The sequence below is a fragment of the Bos taurus genome, chromosome 8 (assembly GCF_002263795.3).
Source record: "Bos taurus isolate L1 Dominette 01449 registration number 42190680 breed Hereford chromosome 8, ARS-UCD2.0, whole genome shotgun sequence".
In the NCBI taxonomy this organism is placed as follows: Eukaryota; Metazoa; Chordata; class Mammalia; order Artiodactyla; family Bovidae; genus Bos; species Bos taurus.
This window is the reverse complement of record NC_037335.1, coordinates 59,245,180-59,270,307: the sequence shown is the minus strand read 5'-3', so window position 1 is coordinate 59,270,307 and position 25,128 is coordinate 59,245,180. Positions and strand designations below refer to the sequence as shown.

Here is a 25,128-nt window from a genome sequence, read left to right as displayed (position 1 = left end):
TAACATCACAATCTTTTTATTATGATTTCCATTGTGCCCAGCCTCTGGGAATATTAGCTCCTTCTGGAGTGAAGGCTGAGCCATGCGGAGGAGCATGCAGCTATAGTGATGGGAAGACAGGGCCTGGGGATGTTCCCCTCAGCTGTCAAGTTACCTTCTGAAGAACAGCATTGGATCCTCCATTACTACTTGAGTGCTCTCACAGCCATTTGGCCAGAAGACAAATCAGAGGCCATCTCTCACAGGAGGCTACGCTTGATGGCCTTTGTTTCACCAAGGATATGGAAAGGCCTTGCTACTTATACCTTGATGTTCTTATCTGTGGTCATCCCAACCCATGCTACACCAACTGGAATGTTATTGGGCTTCTTAGTCACTGACCTGAGCAGATCTAACATCCTCTCTGATCTGAGTTATTGGGGCATGTGGCCCAGAGGGAAGAAAGTTTTTCCTTAGTGCTAGTGGGGTCTACTGGAGATTCTGTAACCTGTTCATTTTCTTTCAAGGTTGCCTAAAGCAGTGGCAGCAAGAAAGCAACAGCAGGGAAAACGCCTAGTCCTACCCTACTCCAGGGTGAACCATCGAGAATAGGCATGATGCATTAATACCCCCCACTCAAGGAGGCCTCTGTTGTCTGGGCTGTAAGCTAAGGGCCCAGAGAGAGATTCTGGGCAAGCTGAAACCCGGTGGTGTGGAGAAAGCAACTATTTTATTTCACTGTAAAAAGAGGGGTAAAAAGGGGTTTGGTTACAGGTGCTGCCAGGATGTCCTGAAAATCTGGCATCAGTAGTGTTTTGCCTTTAAAATGCCAAGTATATATCTGTCTTTACTCTGTTGGTTTGATGGGACCTGCAGGATCATCAGAGCCTGCTATCAGTCCTGCCCTGAGGTTCCTCTTGGCTTTGTGGTATTCATGGCTGGCCTGGGGCCCTACCAGACAGCTTCTTCTTCTTTTTTTTTTTTTAAATTGTTTTTCGCTTCAGTTGTGTCTGATTCTGTGCGACCCCATAGACGGCAGCCCACCAGGCTCCCTCATCCCTGGGATTCTCCAGGCAAGAACACTGGAGTGGGTTGCCATTTCCTTCTCCCAGACAGCTTCTTTTGAGCTTCTCTCTTGCCTTTAGGCTTCTTGGCACCACTTTTACTGAAGCCATGAGACCTGCAATGGTTGAGGTTGAGGCTTAGCAGCCTAGGCACAATCCTGAACCCAATACCCAGGGAGGTGCTCTCTTCCCAGGTGGTTTGATTCTGTGCTTCCCATATTGTTGACAGGAATGGGGGACCCCCATATTTGGTCACGCTAACAAGGCCAGGGTGACATCCCATAGGGAGCACCAGGGCCAGAAAGGCCAGTATCTGGCCTGCAGTCACACTTACTTAGGCTGAGGACAAAAAGAGGCAACATGCTTGTGGCTTCAGCCATGGCTATCCTCTAAGGAAGAGCTCTTGAAATGGATCAGTATCTATGAGCGAGGAAACCGCTCTATCCCTGGGATCAAAGGGGCCTGTTGCTCAAAAGCGTACAGCCTCCATCTACTGGCAAAGGCTGATCTCATGAGAGGAAGCCACGGGACAAATCTGAGGAGGCTATGTGGCCACAGCTATTGCCTCAGCTGACTCTCAGTCCCAAAGCTCCACTGCATCATCCAGACGTCCCTGCCTTTATATCTGAGCATGGAGAAGAGGACTGTGGGTTAAAAACAGACTGAGGACAAGTAGTCTTCAGAGGAGCATCTGTGTAACCTCAGCCTCCCTTGATTGGGGGTGGTGGTGCAGTTGGGGGTGACTGGGAAAAGAACTGATCTCTGCAATTTTGGGTAGCTAAGATGGAAACATTTTCTCATACTCCTATTACAGTCAAACACTAATTTCTGTACTTGGCAGAATTTCAGTCACAATGATGAAAGGGCTTGAAAAGGAAAGGAAATGAGCTTCACTAGGTTTGGGTTTGGGTGGAACTCCGGGAGTTGGTGATGGACAGGGAAGCCTGGCGTGCTGCGGTTCATGGGGTCGCAAACAGTCAAACATGACTGAGTGACTGAACTGAACTGAGGTTTATAAAAGTTTGAATGTCTCTATACATCCTGGAGAGAGGCCCTGTGGATTAGGACACTGCAAGGGGAAGCCTCAGAAAGGCGGGTTGGGACAGAGCTTCTATAACTCTTAACTTAGGGAGCAATGGAACCTCTCCTCTCTCCTTTGGTAAAAAGTTAGATGCCTATGGAGAAGAGACTGCTTGCTTTTCCGTCCTTTTCTGCTTCCTAGGACTCCTGTGACTTGGCACTCCACCCTTTCATGAGGACAGTGTCTCTTCTGGGCCCTTTGCAGCATGTCCCCACCAAGGAAGCTTGCTGTCCCAAAATAGGGAGGGGTGGTCCCAAATGGGTCAGATCCTACTGTGGAAGAACCCTGGGGCCTGTTTTGCCAGGCCCTGAGATACAGTTGGCCTGCTCTAGTGGCCTCCAGTCTTTACACTCACCCACAGAAAGCTAGAAGCTGCTGCTCCAGAGGTAGGCATCACCCTGGTCTGTGAAAGATCAGGGAACAAGAAGATGGACTTCCAATCCTTGTGACTGACAATGAGGCAGGAGAAAAAAGCTGTTCAGCTCTCAAAGCCTAGACTTTGCTTTTACTCAAAATGCCTTGTCCTGAGATCAAGCAGCCCAAGGCCATTGACATAAAAGGTGATTTGCCAGGAGAGTAAGCAAGAGCCCTTGTGCTTAATATGGTTTAATCTTCTCAGTGCAGAACCCCAGGATGGGCTGCTTCAGATGCAGTCCTTGGGCCCAAGAGTCATGTGCTTTCTCTTTTTTTGGCTGGACTAAATAATGGCCCCTCCTACTGATTAGTTTTGGGAGTGTGGCTATGGAGTATTTACAAAGAACGGAGCCATACACATGAACCCAGTTCATCTTCTGTCTGCTTCTTTTCAGTCTTAAATAATCCAACCCCAGAAGCTTCTTACTTGACTTTCAGGTCACGCTGTCTCTACAGGAGGAGACCATATAGTGCCCTTGCCATGCCCCAAGTTACAGCTCCCCGCTATCCCCTGAGCAACACTTAGTTGTATGCTGACTTCTGTAGAAGTGCCTAAAGGAATGGGGATGTGTTAGTTTATTTGTGACTGAGACAAGCCCCTCTCGAATAACTCCTGGTACCAAGTCAGACCTTGCTAAACCTAAGTCATGAGGTTAGAAACAGAAACTTGAACTTCAGGACCTATGCTTACCCATAGCATATGCTGACTGGAGAACTTGATAAGAACTTAGGAAGAACAGCTGGGGCTGAGAGGCCAGGCTGGTGGCCTTGTGGTAGCATCTTTTTGCCTCCAAAGTCCTCCCTTGCCAGGTCTAGGCCCTAAGCTTGTGGGGAAGAACATGCAGTGAGCAATGGGGAAAAGCAGCAACTCAGGCAATATCTTAGTAACAGGGAGAAGGGAACACCTCCTCCTTCTGTGAGGCTTTGCTGAGACTTTCTCTGTTCAAGAGAGCTGAGATCTTCAAATCATCTTAGCTTCAGCCTCTTATGCTCATTGTCATGTGGTTTGAAAGGAGTTCCTGTTTAGGGTTCTGTATGCCATACCATGGCACACTTTTCTATGTCTGCAGTTAAGCTAAAGAATGGAAAAAAATGAGCCTTCTTTCCTCTTTCATCCAGGCCTGCCCTCACTGGAGCTCAGGCTTTGGGTCTCTGTGGTAGCTGACTTGGGTGAAGCACCTAACCCAGAAGGCTGTGACTACTGCCATCATACCTGTTCCATTTAGGCCTTGGGTTCTTGGCCATGAGCACCCCCCTAAAAAACAGGGGTCAGGATGGCTCACCTTGGGTTTGGACTGGTCTGCTAAATAAAGACTTTTGGACTTAAATGACCTGGATGAGAGGGTCCTAGATTTCTGGGTCCCTGGGAGGGGCTGCCTCCCCCTTTTCTAACTGGCACTCCACAGATTAGCTGCCTTCTCTGTCACCAGGAATTGGAATTTAAATAAATAATAAATAAATAATAAGTGCAGTGGTGGTCTTCAACCATTTTCCCCACCCCAACACATCCAAGGGACATAGCACACACCTATTAGAACAGTGGTTCATCACAGAAGGGATTTTCAGTGTGGGAAGAGGGAGTCTGTCAGCATCTCTAGCAGAGTATGTGAGTCTGATATGCCCCCTTATTAAGAATCACTTGGCCAGAGACTGATCTACTGTAAATGAAAACTGGCCAAAAGAGAGACCCCCCCCCCCCAATCTATACCAGGGGCTTCACAAAAGAACTTTGGTCTTTCTTCAAAAAAAAAGAAGTCTCAGGTCTCTGATGGTATGGACAGCTAGGTGTGTGTGTTTGTGTGTGCATGTGTGGGCACACATACGTACGCAGTGGCAGGTCCAGTCTGTAGTGTGAGGGCAGGGGGTGGTCCTGCAGCAGATGCTGCCAAAGCTCCCAGGGCTTCTCCATGTGGCAATGCATTGACCACCTCTGTTGTGAGGGAAATGGTGACTTCAGTGCCATAAAGCTTAGTGATAAACTGAGATGTGGACAGTGCTCCACCCCCAGAAGTCTCAGTACCAGAGGTTAGTGGGGAAAGGGAGAAATGAAAGGAGGGAGAGAATGCCACTGTCCCCAAACTGAGCTTTTCTGCTCCATGCTATCCTGGGGGTTTCAGGTGAATGGCCAAACTGTTGGGGCGAGCAGCCAAGATGTAGATGACACTCTCCTGCAGGAAGGTAGGCCAATCCACGAATCTGGAGTGGAAGCAAAGAACAGATTTGTGAGGCTGGTTGCTGAGTCTGGAGGCTCAGGAGACCTGATCCCCACAGCATGGCTTGAGCTGGGCAAAACTCAGGGCAGTCCTGGCTTGTGTCTGACGTGGTGCTGGCAGACTGTGCTTCCAGGCTGACAGCCCTCTAGCCCTATGGATCTGGGGTCAAATGCACACTCTTGAAGTCTGGTTTCTGGGGTGGGCATTTGTTGTTTTGGGGTGATGGTGGGTAATGCTCAATCTTACTTGTGTGTGTGGGGGTCAGGGTATAGACAGCCAGGTAAGGAGGTGTCACTCACCTGGACTCAGGCTCTGTGGGCAGTGGGGCCTTGTCCTGACTCTTGCTGCTGCTGCTGGCTGGGCTGCTGTCTGCTATGGGACCCACATGGCTGACACTGTTGGGTACAAAGACATGTGGTTAGAAGTGGGACTGTGAAAGGTCTGCCCTTCCCATATTCTGGTAAATCCAAAGCTCTGGTGAACCCCTGGATATGTACATCCAGGCTTTTCTGACATGGGTGACAGAGTTTGGAGTCAACGCTGAACTATGCCTTGGCCAGTAGGAGTCACGGCCACTATCTAATTCACAGAAGGATCCTCTCCTGGCTATTGGACGAAAGGGCAGAAGAAACAGGGAGGCAGGTACCTTTCATACCAAGGGACAAAGGAGGAGGGTAGGTGAGTGGGGGCAGGGATTGGTAGGGAGTGGACCTGACACTGCAGGAAGGAGCCTCAATGGGGCGTTTGCAGAACCAAGAGTGCTGGGCACGGTGGCATTCAGCCTCGCTGATCGTGCTCCCGCTGCCCCGGGCCAGGAAGGTGGCTCGGGCTCGCTCCCGCTCCTTGACTGTTAGAAGCCTTAACAGAGAGTTCTGTGAAAGAAGAGACAAATTAAGACCTTGGAGATGAAAATATTTTGTAAACTGTCAAGCCATAGAGAATCCTACCTCCATTATCATCTCTGCAACCTCCCTTTGAAGCTGCCTGGAGCCTTTCTGGTAGCACCAACATTTGCAGTGAGGTCCAGCGCAAATCAGTCTTCCTTGGGCAGTTTCCCCAGCCCAGGCACTGGATCACCTGTCACTGGCTGGAACCTGAGCCCTTTCCTGGTACTGGTTCCTGCTCAGAGAGTACCCAGTGTTCCCCCAACCTGCCTGGCATGCTTCCCAGGGCTCTGTCACCCAATATCCCACAGACATCACCCCAGCTGGCCCTTACCTGGGGACGCAACTGCTGTAGAAGCAGGAGGGACTCGTGGGACAAAAAATCAGGCCACTCGACATGTCCTCGGTGTTCAGGGTCCAGGGCTGCAAACTGGCGGGCTGCCTGCTCCTCTTGTTCCTCACTGAGAGCTCTGTCACTGTTCCCTCTCTTTGCTGTTTGGTGGCGGTAGCGTAGGAAGTCCTCCAGCGTCAGGGAGCAGTCTGTGGGGAGGCACTGCATGCTAGCCATGCCCACCCTTCTCAGCATCTGGAGCACCTTGACTCACCTTGAGTGCACCCTCCAGAGCCCCTATGCCCACAGCTTTTGTCCAGTCTTTGTCTCCATAGCCAGGATAACACAGGCTGTGACCAGGGGTGGGTCAACAGCTTGCAAACAGGGTTCCATTTACACCCTTGCCCTCCAAATTCCAGATTATTCCTTGCATGGTTCATCCTAGAAAGTATGAAGGAGAAACCTTCCTGGCCTTCTCCATTGGCAGTACCACCCAGCCTTACCAGGGATAACTTTACACTGCTGAAAGGTCTCTGTGAGGCTGTACATTTCCTCCTCAGTTAGCAGCAAGTTGAGATTGTCCTGAAAAAGAAGAAGAGCTAAATCAATGGCCATATAGGCCAGAAAGAAAGGCCAAGGATCAAGAAGGGTGAAACAGTATTTCAGATGGAAGGCAATTATGGGATCATCTAATCCCAGCCTCCCATTCACAATCAAGGAGACTGAGGCCCCAGAAAGGGGAAAGGACTTGTTCAGAGCTGTCCAGCTCTGGCTGGGATCATCCCCAGAACCCAGTTATCCTGGCTCCACCCCCAAGTCCCTTTTACTAAAGTAGTGGCTTTTGGATTATTCTCCGAGATAGCTTAGGGGCTCCTTGGTGGTGCCTTAGGAAGCTGCTGCAAGCAATAAGGGGGAAAGTGGGTAGGGTTGTGAATCCTCAGCTCCATCAACCAGAGTAGCTCCATCTTTATCTATTTTACATATCTGGCCTCTGTGTTAGACTGTGTTCAAAGAGTATTTTAGTTTAAAAAGTTTAATTCTAACTCCAGTTTCCATATTTGGTAAAACTGTTTAATCCTAAAGTTGTATCACTTTCACTCCAGAATGGTTTTGAAAGAGATGCCATCATGAAAAATTTCCTAAAACCAAATGAATTTTTCTTTTTAGTGGTGTCATGGAAGTTTTAATTCCAAAAGAGCACTGACATGTTATTTTGTTAGCATTAATTTATAGTCTTACAGTCTTTAAACTACCAAAGATTCTTTACAGTAGATCATTTCCTCTCTAAAATACCAGAAAAGAATAGGAACAGACATTTCATGACTATTCATTTGTGGATTTCATGAAGAATCCAAACCATTCTTTCAATAAATACTTTTTGAGTACCTAGTATATACTTGGCACAATGGTGTATAACATTGTGAGACGTTCAGTACAGCTGGAGTGTAGAGTGTGACTGTGTGTGTGTGTCTGTCTTGGGAGAGGGTAGGGAGGAATGATAAATGATAAGGGAGGTGAGGTCAGCAGAAGCCTGATTGTGACGTGCCTCAAATACCCTTTATTGAGTCCTTCAAACTGGGCCTTTTTTCCTGAGAGCAAAGGGGAGTCACAGAAAGGTTTTTAAGTGTGGAGTGCTATGGTCAGCTCTTTGTCTGCTGTGTAGAGAATGGGTTACATGGGCAAAGCCTGGTGGCATGGAGGGCAGTTAGGTGGTTGATGCAATAAAGAAAAGATGAGTGGCTAAACTAAGACATGAGAATGAAGAAGAGGGGAAAGCTTTGAGAGAGACTGGGAGGTAGAGTTCAAAGGACTTGCTGACCCGCTGGATGTGAGGGGTGAGGGAGAGAAATGAGTAGGGGCTGGTAACTAGCGGGCGGTGGTGGTGTTACTATTTACAGAGGCAAGGAATGGAGGGAATAATGGGTGTGGGGAAAAAGATGAATTCATTTTGGGGCATGTTGAGTGTGAAGTACTTGTGAGACATTAAGATGGATATAAGAGACAGGAAATTTAGGTTTGGACCCACAGATTTGGGAATTATTAGTATTTAGGTGGTGGAGTAGCCACTGAAGTAGATGAAGATCCAGAGAGAGAGAATATAGTGGGAGAACCCTGAGAGACATCAGCATTTAGGTCTGGGACAAGAAACTAAGGGCACTTAGGAAGAATGGTCAGAGAAGGAAGTTGGGAAGAGAATCAGTAGAGGGTACTGGAAGCCAAGAAAAGAGAGTTGTGCAATGTAGAGGTAATGTTAACAGTGGTTATACAAGTCAAATGGCATTTTACTGATTTTCTATTTTCTCTGATTTCCATATTTTGTGTAAAAATTCTCACAAAAATATCCATACCCTAAAAAAAAATGGAGCAATAAGAAGTGCTAAATACATCAGAGAGGTCAAGTAAAAGATTCCTGAGAAAAGGTCACTGAACTTGACAGTTAGGTCACTGGTGACCTTAGAAGAGCCAGTTCAGCAGAATGATGGATACACAAGCCAAATTACAGGTGGCTGGGCAATCACAGGAGATGTACTGCCAAACAGAGTTGCTGTGAGTGAAAAAGTTAGCATTTGGAGGAGTGATGACTAGGAGAGACTGCCTGTAGAGGAGGCTCTGCTGTGTCATATTCCAGCTGGGGAGAAGGTATTCCTGTGACTAGAAGTAACTGTTCTATACTTCACTTTATGGACAATAACACATGGAGAATGTGTTATTTGTTAGAAAGCAGAACATCTTTACTTTCTCCTTGGTGGTAGGAAGAAGAGGGGATCAACTTATAATCCTTACTCTGAAATCAGTGAATAATGAAGATCTGCAGGGCAACAGATCAATAAAGCAAGACTTGAACTCTACTCAGGTTTACTGAGAAATAGACATGAATCTGTATTTTTATCTTCTCAAGAGTTAGAGGACATTTATGTATAATTTGCAAAGTTCTGAATCAACAGGTCTTTGTTACTTAAGTCACAAAATGATTACTTCAGAGATGAAGAAAAAGGCTTCAAAGAGTTATGTAGAAGGCCAAATGAGGATCTCAGGACTAAGAACTTTTCCTGAGGTAGAATCTATTCTTACTGAAAGCAAGCCAGTTAGGCTTTCAGGTTGGTTTTCCAGATGAGTACAATGAATGACAACTATCAACTATTAGATTAAATACTGTTCCAAGCAAGACTTCCCTCATTGCTCGGTTAGTAAAGAATCTGCCTGCAATGCAGGAGACCTGGGTTTGATTCCTGGGTGGGGAAGATCTCCTGGAGAAGGAAATGGCAATCCACTCCAGTATGCTTGCCTGGAGAATTCCATGGACAAAGGAGCCTAGCAGGCTACAGTCCATGTGTCTGGAAAAGTTGGACACAACTTAGCAACTAAACCACCACTGCTCCAAGCAGAATCAATTTTGAATAACTAGGTCTCATCCTATGCATTCTGTTCTCCAGCTCAGTGGTTCTCAACTGGAATGTCCTGTTCCCCCAGGACACATTTGGTAACATCTGGAGACATTTTTGGTTGTTGCCACTGCGGGTGAGTGTTACTGGTATCTAATGGGTAGAGGCTAGGGATGCTGTTAAACATCCTACAATGCAAACAGCCCCCACAACAAAGAATTACTGTGCCCCAAGTGTCAACAGTACTGAGCTAGGGAAAGCCTGTCCTAGCCCTTGTATGTACTATTGGAACACTCTTCAGGTCACTGCCCAGAAACCAGTGTTGTAAGACTGGGCCTCCAGGGAAAGGGCCCAGTCCTTAGCAGTGCAAGGCTAACCGTCCCTGCAGCCAAGGCTCACACAGTAGTGGCAGCTCCAGCCTGTTTCCGTGTGGGCCGTTTCGGTCACTTCTGCGGCACTGTCTCCCTGGATGTAGCCCATGCGGCGTAGGCAGCCATCATGGAAAACCCTGGTGCAGACCCTGCACGGGAAGAGACTTTCGGCCGTCCAGACTTCACAGACATCACACATCTCATCATTAACAACCTGGGGAAAGATGGCAGCAGTGAACAGCAGCAACATCCTAGGCCACCAAGCACAGAGCTACCTGAATGGGACTGAGTGTCCCTGGAGTAACCTAGAGGAGCAACTCCAACTGAAGCCACTGTTAGGGCAATAGAGCTTTCTCCCTGGAAGATAAGAACCAGCAGGTTCTTCCAGCTGCTCAGGCCTCTGTGACTATGTTTCTGAGCAGGGATGCTATTAGCATTTTTGGAAAGAATAATCTCTTGTGAAAGACTGTCCCAGGCATTGCAGGACCCTCAGCATCCCTGTGTTTCTTAGCACCAAATACAAGAGCAACTCCTAGTTTTGTGACCCTCTCCCTACCCCACCCAAATTTCCAAATGCCTCCTATAGAGAGCAATATTCTCTCTTAGGTGAGAGGGCTGGCAAAAGACCACCTCCCCCCATGGTATCACTCCTTATCACCTGTTTCCTCAAGTTTTATCACTAAGTCTATCCAGGATATAAGATTTTTATTCTTGGGGAAGAAATTCAAAGATTACTCTGACTCAGCTCCATCTTTCTGGTTTTAAGTCTTACTTTAACCATACCCAGGCCTCCCTGTCCTGCTCCCTGATCCTCAGAAGGTCTAAAACTGGAGGACTCTGCCCTTTTTGGACACTCACAGGCTCTCTGGGCTCCAAGCGGATATCTGGAGGCTTGTCGTCATCCAGCTTCCGGGTGGGGCGGATGAAGGCAGGGGGTGTAAAATGACTGGTCCTGTCAAACTCCTCAGGCTCCACTCCACGCCCATCCCGGAGCCTCTCCCAGGAGGCACGGTTGACACTGCTCTCTTCTTGGAGTGCTGGGGCACTTGCCTCTGCTTCTTTCTCCTCCTGCACCTCTTGGACAGAGCCCTCTACTGTGCCACGGCGAGACCCTGGAAGCTCACCTGTGCGTCGGATGGAAGGCCTGTCCCGCAGCCCATCCTTGAAGGCAGACACAGCCAGGCTCACCTTCTGCACCTGTTCTACCGTCTGCCGCTTGGACATCAACACCCCCATGGCTCTGTGGACAGAAAGCAGAGGGGCCCAGATTCAGCCAATGGTTTATCATGTTAGGCCAATGCATTTCAACCATTCATCTAAGTGGCAAATACTATTAAACAGCTTTTCCCTTTTCTGGAACTCAGTAGCATGGTGGGGTGGACAGAGCACTTGTTAAGGAATCAGAAGACCTTGGTTCTATTTCTGACTGGCCCTGTGACTTTGGTTTTCCTGTTGGTAAAATGAGGGTGACCTACTCAGCACACTTCACAGAGATTTTATGAGACTAACAGTAGACTAACGTAGACTAGAAAGCACTCTACAAACGTGAGATTGGTATCTCTGTCTCCCTTCCTGTCCCAAAGCCAATTAGGTCTAGGGGTCCCAGGCCTCTGCTACTTTGAGATAGTTGGAGACCAAAGAACCCAAGTCAGCCAAAGATGATCTAAGGCATAAAGCAAGACTGCAGCTACACCTTTCAGTCTTGGGACTGAAGGAATGCTCCTCTGACAAGTGCTAAAAACAAGAGTCCATATCAAATGCCTACTTTTTGAGTCAGAATGCATGAACTCCTATTTTTGGAGGACTGAATGCCTCATTCAGGAAACTCGGTTACCTCATACATGTAGTCAAGGTCTCAAACACTTCCTTTGCCCTCTCTAATTAGTAGCTATGCCTGTTTATGAGTCTGTCTGTCGATCACAGACAACCAGGCCATTACAAGCTTTACAGTGCTTCTCACACTTGTAAGCCTTCACTAATGTCATGCTCACCTTTTCTGCTTTGATTCTCTGGACTGTTGAACAAAGGTCTATATTCTTTACAGGTTAAAAAAGTACATTATTCTTGCTTTTCCTCTGTAGTACCAGGGCATTGGAAAGTGAGGGCACAACATGGCACACTGCAGAGCTGGTCTGCTATTTTCTAGCCTGAAGGGTCTTAGTGGAATTCAGTTGGGGAACGTCTATTCTAAGTGGAACAAAGAGTCCACTTGCTCTCAATCCATCATAATCAAGGCCTATTGAACAGTAATTTGTGCACGACACTGATAGCTTATCATTGGAAATAGAAGGCGGGGGAACAGAGTCTCACCACTCAAGCTACTTAATACCAGAACTCAAAGAAAAATAAGACAGAGTTCTGGAAATGCCTAAAGACCATACAACTCGGTGAGACTATACAACTGGGAGTCAGAGTGGACCTTGAAAGATGGGTAGGAAGTTATCCTCAGTTTGGGGAAAAAGGTGACAGAGGGAAGGAGGAGAGATTCAGGCCGATTAGAAGGCTACTATAATAGTCTAGGCAAGAGGCAGAGGGTTTAAACTGAAATGGTAGCAGCAGGAACGATACTGACTGAGTTGATTGGATACTGTGGAAACAGAAATGTAGGAATAATTGATAACTTGATTGGATCAATGGAAAGGGCGAGAGGGCAAGTTATATTTATTTCCCAGCTTTATTGAGATGCTATTGACATATAACGCTGCTTAAGTTTAAACTGTACAATGTGATGGTTTGATAATCATATTGTGAAGTGTGTACCACCATAAGGTTAGCACATTCTTTATCTCACATAATTACTATTTTGTTGTTATTATGATGAGAATGTTAAAGTCTACACTCAGCATCTTTCAAGTACACAATATAGAATTTTTAACTGTGCCGTCAGCACTCCTACATGGATTGGGGAGTCGACAGTGACTTCCATGAGGAAACAATAGTTGAACTGAGCTCTGATAGATGAAGAAGCACTAGCCAGGAGGAAGGAATCATCAAAGGTCCAAAATGGAGAAAGCATTCTTCACTCTGTTTCTACGAGTTCAGCGTTTTTAAATTCCACACACAAGTGAAGTCATACAGTATTTTATTCAGGATTTTCCCACTTGACTTATTGAGATGGCAGTTTTAAATTTAAAACTAACAAGAAGGGTAGTGCCATTTATGGAAATTGGGAAATAAGAAAGAGGGATGATGAAGTTGGATTTTATACATGTGGAATTAAAGATATCTCTGGGACATTCAGGTGTTATGCTATCCACAGCTTAAAACTTTTCAATGGCTTTCCAAAGCTTTCAGGATAAAGTGCCCCAAATCAGTTTCTTTCTTTTCCAAAATATTTATTTGGCAGCACCAGGTCTTAGTTGTAGCCCTCAGGATCTTCTATCTTTAGTTGCAGCACATGGGATCTTTAGTTGTGGCATGAGAACTCTTAGTTGTGGCATGTGAGATCTAGTTCCTTGATCGGGGACTGAAATGGAGTCTTAGCCACTGGACCATCATGAATGTTGTACCCTTTGACCAATATCCCCCCATTTCCCTCACCCCTCACCATCATGAAAGACGCCAAAATCAGTTTCTTTACCATGGCCTGTAAGGCCCTCCTCAGTCTGGTCTTCCTTTTTTATTCTGTTCTAACCACACTGGTCTTCTTTTAGTCTTTTTTTGCCATGCTTTCTCCATTTTGGACCTTTGATGATTCCTTCCTCCTGGCTAGTGCTTCTTCATCTATCAGAGCTCAGTTCAACTATTGTTTCCTCATGGAAGTCACTGTCGACTCCCCAATCCATGTAGGAGTGCTGACAGCACTGTGCTCTTCTGCTTGAGAACACGCTGTCATTATATATTCAATAGGATGATTATTTAATCAATGTCAGTTTCCTCTATTAGACTGTTTTTACCCTGTGTAGTATCTACCTCTACTGACTAGCAAAGTATCTGAAAGAGAAAAGGCATTTAATAACATTTCCCAGTTAATTAATTGTGGATAAGTCTTTTTTTGTTATTTTTCAGAGACGTCTTAATACACATAAAATCTGATGACAGCTACGTCTTCTTTCTAGAAACAACTATTTTATGTGCCACAATAGAGCAAATTCCTACTCTGTCTAGCTGCTTGCCCTGCTATCACTTGTTATTAAAGGAACCCAGCTCATTTTTTAAAATTTATAAATTTACTGGTAAGAAAGGAAAGATTCCATTTCCCCTTTTGTAAAATTTGTTTTTAAAATTAAAATATGATTAAAGAATATTTGCTGTGAATAAGTGTCATTTACAGGATGGTAGCAACAGAGATTTATTGAGGCAAGATTTATTGATCAAATTCAGGAAACTGTTTAAGGTGATTAAAAACTCATTTTTTCCCTCAGTTGTAAACAAATATTAGACCACAGAAGAATGGTTAAATTATGTTACAATGGAAGACTGAACAATATGAAAATCATTGAGGCAAAAGTAAATTGATTAATGTGGAAAGATGTTAAAAATATATGAACATTAATGAAAAAGGCAAGTTACAAAAATGCTCATGTTATCTAATCTTTGTTAAGAAAGGATGCATGTTTTTCACATTTTTGTTAATCTGTTTTTTCTCATTTTCCTACCTTGCACATTTTATAATTTAAAAAGTCACAGAGGCAACTTGGTGCCTTGCTTTAGCTATGAACCTGCTGTGACCTAGGACATGTTATTCTACTGCTATGAGCTTCAGCTCTTTATCTGTTAATGCGTATGTTCGGAATATGCAGTCTTAAGCATTTAGAATGCTCATGTTCTTTTCTACATTCTTTTAAAAGTTCATGTGAGCTCTTGAGCATATGAGGGTACACAGCTTGGGTGGGGCTATGGGTGGAGGAGAGAGTGTGTATGTTAGAGCTTTGCTGAGGCTGTGGGCCCAGGGAATCCGTCTTCCCTTTTTTTTTGGCTGTGTAGCATGGCATATGGGATCTTAGTTCTCCAACCAGGAATTGAACCCATGCCCCCTGCATTGGAAGTGAGGAGTCTTAACCACTGGACTACCAGGGAAGCCTCCAGGGGGCTCCTGAGTGGCTTGGTCTGTAGTCCAAAGACACTGCTCACATGCCTTATGAACACTACTGTGCTCTACAGTTAGGTGGAAAAGCAGGTTCCCAACTTACAATAAGAGGAACAGGCAAGGAGAATGCAAAACTAACACTAAGCCCTTCACTGAGAACCTTCCTCATGATCAATTACTATTTCCAAGGCCACAATGTTTTCCTCAGAAACCTTCCATGGTATGTTTTTCACATTTTTGACTGTGGCCCACAGTAAGATATATAGTTTACGATGTAACCCTGTACACACAAAGTTATAAACATATGTTCATAGACCTATAACTGAACCCAAAGTTTTGTGAAAGAATCCTAATTTTACTACATGTCATGCTCCCAGGTATTTTCTGTCCTCTCTATTCTAGTTCAAAGGGCAATCTTGATAGTGACTCTTTAAAATGACTTGATAATTTCATAACAGGTCTGGACCTGCAATTTGAAAAACAGCCATAGAGTAATTATACATTTTTAATTAGAGAACTGTGCTTTTGTTTTTTGACTTAAAGATGGTTACCTGGGTTGGGAAGATCCCCTGGAGAAAGGAAAGGCTACCCTCTCCAGTATTCTGGCCTGGAGAATTCCATGGACTGTATAGTCCATGGAGTTGCAAAGAGTCTGACATGACTGAGCGACTTTCACTTTTCACCTCTGAAAGACAAGGACAACATTGTGGGGTATAGGGTATGGTTTTCCCTTGACTGGAATGATGTAAGAATTGAATTCTCAAGCCTGTCTTAAGAGTCTGTGTGGTTGGAGGGTCTAGAAAATCTGGACGGTACTAACATATTTTTTTTAAAAAACACCCTTTAATTTGAAATAATTCTAGATTCATGCATGCGTGGTCAGTTGTGTCTTTTTGCCATCCCATGGACTGTAGCCTGCTAGGCTCCTCTGTTCATGGGACTTTTCAGGCAATACTGGAGTGGGCTGTCATTTCCTTCTGCAGATACTAATATACTTTTGACTGAAGAAAACCATACTGTATAACAACAGTTTGACCTGTGGGCATATGTAAAATAACATTTATCAGAGCATTTATTTTTACAGCCATAAGAAGGTGAAAATTACCTTAGTGGGAGAATTATTAGAGAACCTGTGATATATTCATGCTATAAAAATAAAGAGGAAAAAAACTGGTTTAATCCAATACAAACACTAGTTTCAGAGCAATGACTCTCACTGGCTGGGCATATAGAGGTATATATATCAGAACTCTAGGAAACGGGAAGAAATAGTGGATTGAAAAAGCATATCAATTGTAATATATTTATATTTGGAAAACAAATATTAAAAGCCATCACCTTTTCGGGGGGTATGTAACACAGACTACAAAACAGCAGAGCTTGACAGTATTCTCCTGGTTCCTGAGAAGATATAGAAGGTGCTATCTCTCTAAACAGCTGGGGGTAAACTCCTCCCACAAGTTGTAGTAGAAGATTCAGAAAGCAGTCATAAGACACTAGTGTTTATCAGCAAGAAGGCACAAGTTAAAAAAAAGGTTGATAAAAACTTATTTGGAGACCTGGAATAGCCATATCAGATTCATTTTTTCAAGAATGATTCACTGGAGGAAAAATCAATGGTGTGCATTTGATTCTTAGTGGCTTTTTTAGATAATAAGAACTCTGAACAAAGTCCAGCCAATTAGGAGGGTTATAGTCTGTAAGTGACCCAACTCATTAATAGTGTATTGGCAAACTAATCATAAGCATATCCCAACACACTGCAGTCCTGCACAACCCTTATTCTCTGTAAGGATGCTAAGAATCACTATTAAGCTACTCAATTGTTAATGATGTCACTGCAGTGGATTTTTAAGTCTGTCCTTAAAGGAATTTCAATGGAGACTGAAGATGACATCCACCATCAAAACAGACAGACAGATATACATAAAAATAAAAAAACACCTTCTAGTCCTGACCACAGGATCTTCAAGGACTGCTATTCCTTTCTGTTTTCTAGGCCACCTTATGCCCACAAGGGCAGAAAATATAGAGCAGAGGCATTAAAAAGAAGCATCAAAAATCCAAACAAGAGCCCAAGTCATTTTGTCTTGACATGGCTTTAATTTTGAGAGTCAATTGTGAGGATGCAACAGAATTAGACTTCAAGAGTGAGGCTGAAACCCTTAATGCTTAATGGAGAAGGACTGAAACTATATACAAAAGACACCTTGATTAGAAGCAAGTATTCTGAAATATCCTGCACCTGGGGTGTTTGAGAAATTAACAGAATCAGTCCTAATTTCTAGAGAAACAAGTGGCAGTGATTAGTGATGGGTAAAAACAAATGCCTGGTGAGAAAAACCTGGCCTCTCTTGTGCTGGAAGGAGTCCTAGGAAGAAGAGTTAAAAGGAAATCAAGGTGCACAAATGCCATAAATTATATCTAATGATTACTCCTTTTGCTGATGGGTAGAACTGGGGTTTTCTGCCTCCTAACAAGGATGAAGGAGGGATAAAAAGACATTGTCCCAAGAATGATGTGACTGTCAGAGGATGTGTACTTAGAGAAGGCTTGGGAAAAAACCTCATGGGAGCAGGAGCAGGTGGTGGGAGTAAGAGGGAGAGGAAGGTAGAACAGGGCTGTCTGAGTCTATGATCTGGAGAAAACTAAAACAGATGACAACCAGAACCTTTCTTCAGGGAAGAAAAGTCTTTACATGCATTTGTCAGGCAGTAATACATATGTGGGCAGCCTTAAATGTGTGCGTGCAAGGCACACCCATTCTCTGCAGAGCACATGCTTACAACAAAGTGGGATTATTTATAAGGGCAAAGTGGTGGGAGTAAGTGGAGGAGGGGTTGCTCCATAGCAGGAGCTGGTGAAGAAATAAGAAAAGGGAAGATGGTGAGGGAACCTCTTCCAAAATTCTCTATAAAGATTTGTAGCTCTGAGGAGCCTGGGAAGCAGCCCTCTCCATAGGCAGGAGTCTCTTCACTAGGCATGCTAAATGTCAAGTACATTTACTTGTCTTCATATGGTTCTTGTATGGGAATGGCAGCTATTTGAAAAAGGCTCAAAAGTAACTATAAGTGATTGTTTGGAGGTTCTGAGGACTTCCCTAGGCAGGAACAAGGTAAACTCCCCTCTAAGTTGGAGGACAAGGGAAAACAACAAGAGTGGCTTTAGCAGATATTAAAAGTAATCCCAGTTTTTCACTGAGATTGAGAGGGAGAAAAATCTAAGTGGTTCTCACTGCCTTCCACAGAGCATGTTAACTAGGCAACAGAAAAAGTTTGAGATCATGGTGTCACTACCCTTTTACATCCTCAATGTTGGCCACAGAGACTGATCAGGCCAAATCTCCAAAGTTCAGTTCTAGAAGCTATACGGTCACCTGCTCATCTCATCACATCTACTCTGCTCTTTGAGGGGACCCTGACTGCTGACTCAGGGCTAGTCAGGGTGAGAACAGGTGATCATACAGTAGTTGTGGGTGATATCTCTGACCACAGGAGAGAGCTACAGAATTTTAGAATTTGGCCAGTTTCCATAACCACAGTGATTTAAAAAAGAGAGAGACTAGTATTACCAAAGTCAACAGTCCCCTGCATTTATGCTGTATCCCTGGGCACTGTGACCGGCCCAGAGGATGGCAGTTGCTCTGAGGGCACGTGCAGTAAACTTAAAAACATATCTCCTCCCTCCTTGGTCTGGGACGGAGCAATTTAGCATGAATAGCATCTGCAAATAAGGGTGAAAAATTTCAAGGTTGTTGACAACTGGCTCCAGGTAGCATGTGCCTAAAAAGTTGTCTGAGAGCCTCAGGGAAAGCCACACACCTAATACAGAAGGTGACTAGCCATAAGGATATGGAAACCAGTAGAACTAGGGTCTCCAAAATGTAGAATGCACAGCATAGACTCTTTAAGTTCACTGTGCACATCATCAACCTTGCAACTTTAAACACAAGCAATCAAAGAGTCCTCTTACCCTCTGCTGGTCTTTGAGGAAATTCAAGCCTGAAATAGCCTGGCTGATCTCCAGTGGCTAGGTGCTGCTTTAGGAATCCAGCACCTCACCACAGTGCTCATGGAGTCTATTTCTAGTCGGCCATTCTGTTTCGGGGCATAGTCTCGGAGAAGGCAATGGCACTCCACTCCAGTACTCTTGCCTGGAAAATCCCATGGACAGAGGAGCCTGCTGCAGTCCATGGGGTCGCTAAGAGTCGGACACGACTGAGCGACTTCCCTTTCACTTTTCACTTTCATGCATTGGAGAAGGAAATGGCAACCCACTCCAGTGTTCTTGCCTGGAGAATCCCAGGGATGGGGGAGCCTGGTGGGCTTCTGTCTATGGGGTTGCACAGAGTCGGACACGACTGAAGCGACTTAGCAGCAGCAGCAGCAGTCTACAGACTACTTTTAGTTTTCATGTCTATAGATCCTGAAGGGGTCTAACTGGTATCTCCCTGTCTTTTTCCTTCTTCTAAAGATTTATTCTCTTCTTCTAAACATTTATCCAGTGCAGCAGCACTGGCTTCTGTCAGCCCAGGAAGATACAGTCACCCCCAACTGCACAGGGCTCTTCTGGGGTTTCCAAGGAGCAGAAGGGCTGAAGACTGAGTAAAAATGTCTTCTAGGCCTCAGCTCAAGAGAATGAGACATGAGGGAGGTGTTGTTGTTTAATATTTTCTGGAAGTCCAAAAGCTTTAATACACATGAGGACAAAATTATGCTAGGCTCTATAGCCTCTGGGAGCCTGGGATTAGTCTTCATGAAAAACTACAGTGCTGGCTTCCCACAGAAGCATAGCTACAGTTAAGGAATAGCACACCATCAGTGATTAGCTGGTGTGATTGCACTTAGCAAGCAGAGCTTTTCAGCAAGATGGAGACACTCCCTGTTCTCTGCTCTAGGGCCCTGAAGCACAGACTCAGCCCCATTTAATGCATTCATTACACCTGAATTATCACGACTTACTTATTTGTTGATACTACATACATTTGCTGAGTACAGCCTACTATGTGTCAGGAACAAATTAGGCACTTAGTAGCTGTTGGTAAAATGAATAAATGGAACCTTACTCAGCCTGTGAGAAAGCAGTGTGAGTATGTGTGTGTGTAGGGGGCATAAGTTTAGGATTAAAAAAAAAAGTGTTGCTTGAGCTAAATTTTGAAATATGAGTGGGAGTTACCCCAGTGGAAAAGAAAAAAAAAACCGGCATTCCAGGAAGAGATAAAAACACATGCCAAAAAGACAAATCAAAAAACAAAACAAAACAAAAAAAAAGCACACGCCAAGGCATGGAGCTATATGGGGACTCTCTCATGGGTTAGACGGTATGAAGCCAGCCAGGTGCTGGAGGGAAATAGGCAAAGAAACCTGCCTTCACATAAGAATTAGCCCAAAGAACTGGTTTGAGGTAGTATGCTGAATCTGTTTAAGGGAATATGTATTTGGATTTCAGGGAAACTCAAACCAGAGAATTGGGTTTTCTGAGGCCAGGTAGTAGGATAGCCCTGATAAGTCCCAGGGCTGACCAGTAAGTACACTGCTTGGCCTTTGGCCCAACAGGAAACTCCTCTTCATGGCCTAAGAGCTGATACGTAGTGACTGTAGTGAATCTTTGGGGCTGTCCCTCTGGGAGACCTGTAAGTCTGATTAGGAGCTCAAAAAACAAAATGAAATGAAACAAAACAAAACAAAAAAAAAATGGAGAGAAAGCCAGCTAGCCAGCCAGCACACTGTTGTTTTAGTAAGAAGACCCCAGTAAGATGAAATATTTCTCAAAACCAAATAGAGATCATGTATATAACAGGGCTTTATAAGTTATCCGACTCTAAGGTACTGTCATCATTATCATAGAGAGGGCCAAGAGTGTGGCCAGTTCACTCAAAGCATATGGGCAAAAAAAATTCTGGCAGGGCAATGCCACGGGGACTGAGAATGTGGTTGCTAGAGGAGGCACAGAACAGCAGTTGCTTTTTAGTGATGCATGATGATTCCTATAGATACTCTGTAAAGCTGTACTTCTCTCTCTCTTTTATCTTGTTATATTAAATGATTAAAGAAATGCAGACTGATCCTATTTGAATTCCTCAAGGGCTAGAAACTCTCATCTTTATCTAGCATAGTGCCTGGCAGTTGGTAGCACTTAGTAAATGTATATGGGTCTCTGAAGGGATTGCTGGAAGGGGAGAAGAATGAAAGGAGATGTTATAATGGAAAAAATAATCATGTCTCCAGCTGGACACTGATGGTCTTGGTTTCTTGGTCCAAAGCTGGTAAGCATTTCTGTCAGAATGTGGTCATTAAGATTGAGGGGTTGGAGTGGATAATGATATTCCCATTAGAAATGAATAAAGCAATTTGGGAAATGAAGACAGCAGAAACCAAGAGCACTGCTGGAAAAAAGCATGTAGGACTAGAAGATAATAGATTCTGTAGCTAAAAAGAAATATTTGCATAAATATGATCCACTTCGGAACAGGTGTACTGGAAAAAATACAAGGAGTATGAGAAATGGGCTGGGGAAGATCCTACTATTCGTATGTTTGAGAAACAGGAAGCATTGTCCAGAGATGGCAAATGTAGAGGAACCAAACCATAGGAATGTGGTCAGAAGATGAGGAAGATTAAAGACTGAAAAATCCAGACTCATTTGTGTGCACTTAAGTGAAATTGTGTGAGCCATGTTCTCTTTTATTTCTCTTTAGAGCTTTTTTTTTTTTTAAGTAAAAGGCCACCTGGTGACATCCTTCATACCCATTGAGGAATGATTTGATTTGCAGACTCATATTGCAATTAGAGGAGAGATATTCTTAGAATTTTATAATCCTAATGTTTACCCATTGCTGGACATTAAAGAAGTGATATCTAGCACCTGGAGCCATCTAACAGTTTTTCCAGGGTCATGAGTGGGTGTGATACAAGTTTAGGAATAAAACTCCAGTGATAAATCTGAATCAGAGCAAAGATCATATTTGCAGGCTTGTTCTGATTTTCTTTAAAAAAATACATCACAGTTTATTTTGGTGTGTTAAACTGATGAGAGGGGTTTGAACTGAAAGGGGATTATAAACAACTCTCTAATGGGGAGGTGCTTAACCAATATCAGCCTTTGTCAGTTTACTTCACTGAGCAGTGCATGAGATGCCACACCCAGGTTATTTGGTTTTCTTACAGGCCTGATCTCTCTTCTCACTATGTAACCCCAGGAGCCCAGGGAACTCTATTCTATTAAAGGAGAATGTCATTAGGTTTGGCTATGTGGAAGTAGAAAGGACGGGGGATAGGAAGACTCTTCCAGAATGGCTTTGTGGTGAATTCTATTGCTTAGCGCCCTCACCACTCCATTTTTGGACAAGAAACCAGTCTATCCTTGGTCTCAAATTCACACCCTTGGGATTCAGGTGGAATGAAAGCTACCACAGCCCAGGCGGTGAGATGAGGATGCCTCACTATGTCCCGCACAGACCCTTTGCATTCCTCAGACGATGGACTCCCAGTATGCTTTCCTTGGCTTTGAGCCTTTTCTGCCTCCCCCTCATCACACAGAGGCACTATTGGTCAGATGTCCGAGTGGTATCTGTGGACCAATGTCTGCTAGTGCATGTAGTCAGATGGCCACAAAGACACTGTGGGTCATGCTTCCTAACAGTGATCACTCTCTCTGTCCTCTCCCTCAAGGATTTTGCAAGCTGGGAGGGTAGTCTCAGAATACTCCATCCTCTGAAAGGTTCCACTAGTCCCCCTGAGCAAATCCCATCAAAGACCATACCCAGAGGCCTCTTCCAAACCCAATTAAGTACAGAGCCACCCAGAGGCATCATTATAGTGGGGCTGCCAGTGAAGGAGCCACACCCTGAAATCTGGGGATTCAGTGGAAATCAATTCCTGCAGTAGTCTCATCCCCAATTAAACTGTCTTCATCCACTTAATTAATCATCACATTTACTGAGTGTGTATACCACTGCAAAGCCCTATGCTTGGTATCTTATTGCAACTTATTAACAAGTAAATATTCTTGCTTCTGCCTCTCCTTGATACTTTTTCCCAAATAAACTTAGAAAAACAGATTTCAAGATCCCATGTTTTGTGACCTTGGGCAAATTGCTAAACCTCTCTTGAGTCTAAAGTGCCAAATGTTTAAAAGGGGATAATTTCATAATGCTGTTGTAAGAATTATATGAGATGTCAAGCTTCCCTGGTATAGTACTTGGCACATGGGTGCTCAATAATCTTACATATCCTTTTTTCTTCTGTCAAAGGATCTTCTTTACAGGACCTGGCTGAGTCAGTTGTTCTACTTGATTTTATTGCTTTTTAAATCTTGAGGGTCAAGCCCAGGGCCTCAAATCTCCTTTCTCTGCTTCAGAGGCATCAATGGTCCTCTCCCCTCTCTTTAAGAAGTTCTTGCCTCCAACTTGGAGCCAACTGGACTACCACAGAGAACACAAATTGTAACGGGGTGGGGGACGAATGGGCAAAGATGCAGTCCCACAAGAGCCCTGACTCTCGACCGTGAAGGAGGGACACAAGTTAGGGCACTTTGAGCCCTGACGGAGGTCAAGGCCAAAGACCTCTGAGCATATGGGAAGTTACTCCTGGCCTGGATTCCACGGCAGGATTCCTCTCCTCTCAGCCAGCGGCTCCTTCCAGGCAGTTCTAGGGTACTGCCTCGGGTCCTCTTGTATACTGGGCTCCTCTGTGGGGTCCATACCAGGTGCAGGCTCCTACGGCTCCCCTACGTTCCCAAATGGTCTTCCACCGAGACAATACTAGAGACCGCCTTTGCCCTCCCATAGGTACTCAGAGCACGGTCTCTCTGGGGATGGTGTCCTCCACATTGGGCCTCCCGGTGTAGCAAACGCAGAGAGAGCCCTGGGAGCCTCCACTAGCACAGGGGTCTTCCATGGGGGCGGTTCCGCACACCGCTTCTGGGGCTCGCCCAAAGGTAGTGGCAGGAAAACTCGGGGTTCATCCACTTACACAGGGACCCCTCGGGGACGGCTCCCACACAACACCTCTGAGTCCGCGAAGGGTTGTTCGCTGCCCGCAGACCCGCCCCTCACGGTGCCTGCCGGGTCCCCGCCGCCCCCGCCCCCGCTTACCGAGACCTTGTGGGTGCGGGACACGGGTCCGGGGCTGGCGGACTCTACACCGCGGGCCCCGCGTCGCCCATGGCCGCTCGGAAGCCGGCGTGATGGGACCGAGCGCCCGGAGCCGGCAGCGCGGGCGGAGCAGCAGGCTGAGGCGGCTGAGGCGGCGGCGGCGGCGGCGCGCGCGCCCCGAGCACACCCACCCTCCCCTCCTCGCGCGGCTGCGGCGCGTGCGCCCGCGCGAGACGACCTCCGCGGGCTGAGGGGCGCGCGCCCCGCCCCGCCCTCCGGCGCTGAGACGCGCGGCCCTCGCGCCTCAGCCGGCGACCGCGCGCGGGAATGAGGCTCCGAGGGATGGCGGGAGGGCCGCGGCTCCACCTGGGTTCCTCAGCCCGACCCGACGAGCCGTGGGTCCGGGTGCCAGTGTTCGCCCTCCACCAGCGCCAGACTCTGCGGCGCCCGGACTGCGGCAGCCCGGACGCCCGCGGCAAGGTCAGTGCCCGTCGGAGAAGGCGGCCCGGGAGGGGGCTCCGCGGGGAATGCGGCCGCTCCCAGTCCCGCCCGCGCAGTGGCTAAGCCGAAGCGCCCTGCCGCCCGCACCTGCCTGGGGAGGTGAGAATGACTCAACCAGCGGTCTCGCCGGGCTCTATCTTTCCTGCCGAGGGCAGCTGCCCATTCAGGTCTCCGAGCCCACGACCCCTGGCATTAGGGCACTCACCTTCGCAGTACCCTATGGCGAAGGGTCCAAATGAGCTTTCGCAAAGTGCTCGACTGGCCCAACTCTCAGTGAGCTGTTTCCTGAGATTATTGGCCTTTCATCTCCAGCAGCAAAGTAATGTACTTTAATGTAACCCAGTTTTTGCTGCAGCAACCTCATACCTCAGACTGTTTGAATAGACAGCTTGTCAGGAGGCCAGCAGTTCTGACGTGCTTCACCAAACACCACTCTCTGAAGCGGGCAAGGAAAAAACCGAGTCATAAAGCCCCTAGCACTAATTGTAGAGAAATAACTGAAAATATGCAAATGAAACGCCCAAACTTTTTATTTAAATTGTGTTTACATTTTTACCTACGTTCATTTTCTTGTGCATTCACTCCCTACGTCTCAAATACAATTCACATTTTTTGAACATCTAGTGTTTCGTTCTGTTATGTACTGTAGGAGACCCTCCAAAAAAGAATTCAGTTTGTTCTTAATGTCATGAAACTTACCAATAGGGAATATAAGATAAATATTTAAAGTGGGTAACCAACAAGGACCTACTGTAGAGCACAGGCAACTCTGCTCAATATTATG

At 45.7% G+C, this 25,128-nt stretch overlaps 2 protein-coding genes across 6 annotated transcripts in view; one reads left to right on the top strand and one right to left on the bottom strand.

Annotated features, from left to right (window-relative positions):
* Positions 1–24,700, bottom strand: PHF24 (PHD finger protein 24). Of its 5 annotated transcripts, none has more exons than XM_002689673.6 (8): positions 24,550–24,700; positions 10,579–10,960; positions 9,749–9,934; positions 6,470–6,548; positions 5,970–6,175; positions 5,463–5,623; positions 5,051–5,146; positions 1–4,734 (listed from the first exon to the last, which is right to left on the bottom strand). In XM_002689673.6, the coding sequence occupies exons 2-8, from the start codon at positions 10,954–10,956 to the stop codon at positions 4,638–4,640; spliced, it is 1,203 nt and encodes a 400-aa protein (XP_002689719.1). In that variant the 5' UTR covers positions 10,957–10,960; positions 24,550–24,700; the 3' UTR covers positions 1–4,637. The 5 variants fall into 5 exon arrangements, with proteins under 5 accessions (XP_002689719.1, XP_005210188.1, XP_059745452.1 ...); XM_005210131.4 differs by lacking the exon at positions 24,550–24,700 and adding an exon at positions 23,844–24,060; XM_059889469.1 differs by lacking the exon at positions 24,550–24,700 and adding an exon at positions 23,844–24,012 and having other exon boundaries at positions 10,845–10,960.
* The window catches only part of LOC785500 (protein SPATA31F1), a 112,550-nt gene continuing 111,656 nt past the window's right edge, over positions 24,235–25,128 (top strand). The window contains exon 1 of the mRNA XM_059889468.1: positions 24,235–24,323. The gene's annotated coding sequence lies outside the window, so the exon portion shown is untranslated. The remainder of the gene's footprint in view (positions 24,324–25,128) is intronic.

What these genes read in the sequence shown, in the direction of transcription:
- PHF24 (XM_002689673.6), bottom strand. Translation starts at nt 10,956, where the DNA reads ATGGGGGTGTTGATGTCCAAGCGGCAGACGGTAGAACAGGTGCAGAAG. An exon ending in GCTTGGAGCCCAGAGAGCCT is followed by an intron (nt 9,935 to 10,578) that starts GTGAGTGTCCAA and finishes ATCTTTCCCCAG; the next exon opens with GTTGTTAATGATGAGATGTG. An exon ending in GCTCCTTCCTGCAGTGTCAG is followed by an intron (nt 5,147 to 5,462) that starts GTCCACTCCCTA and finishes TGTACCCAACAG; the next exon opens with TGTCAGCCATGTGGGTCCCA.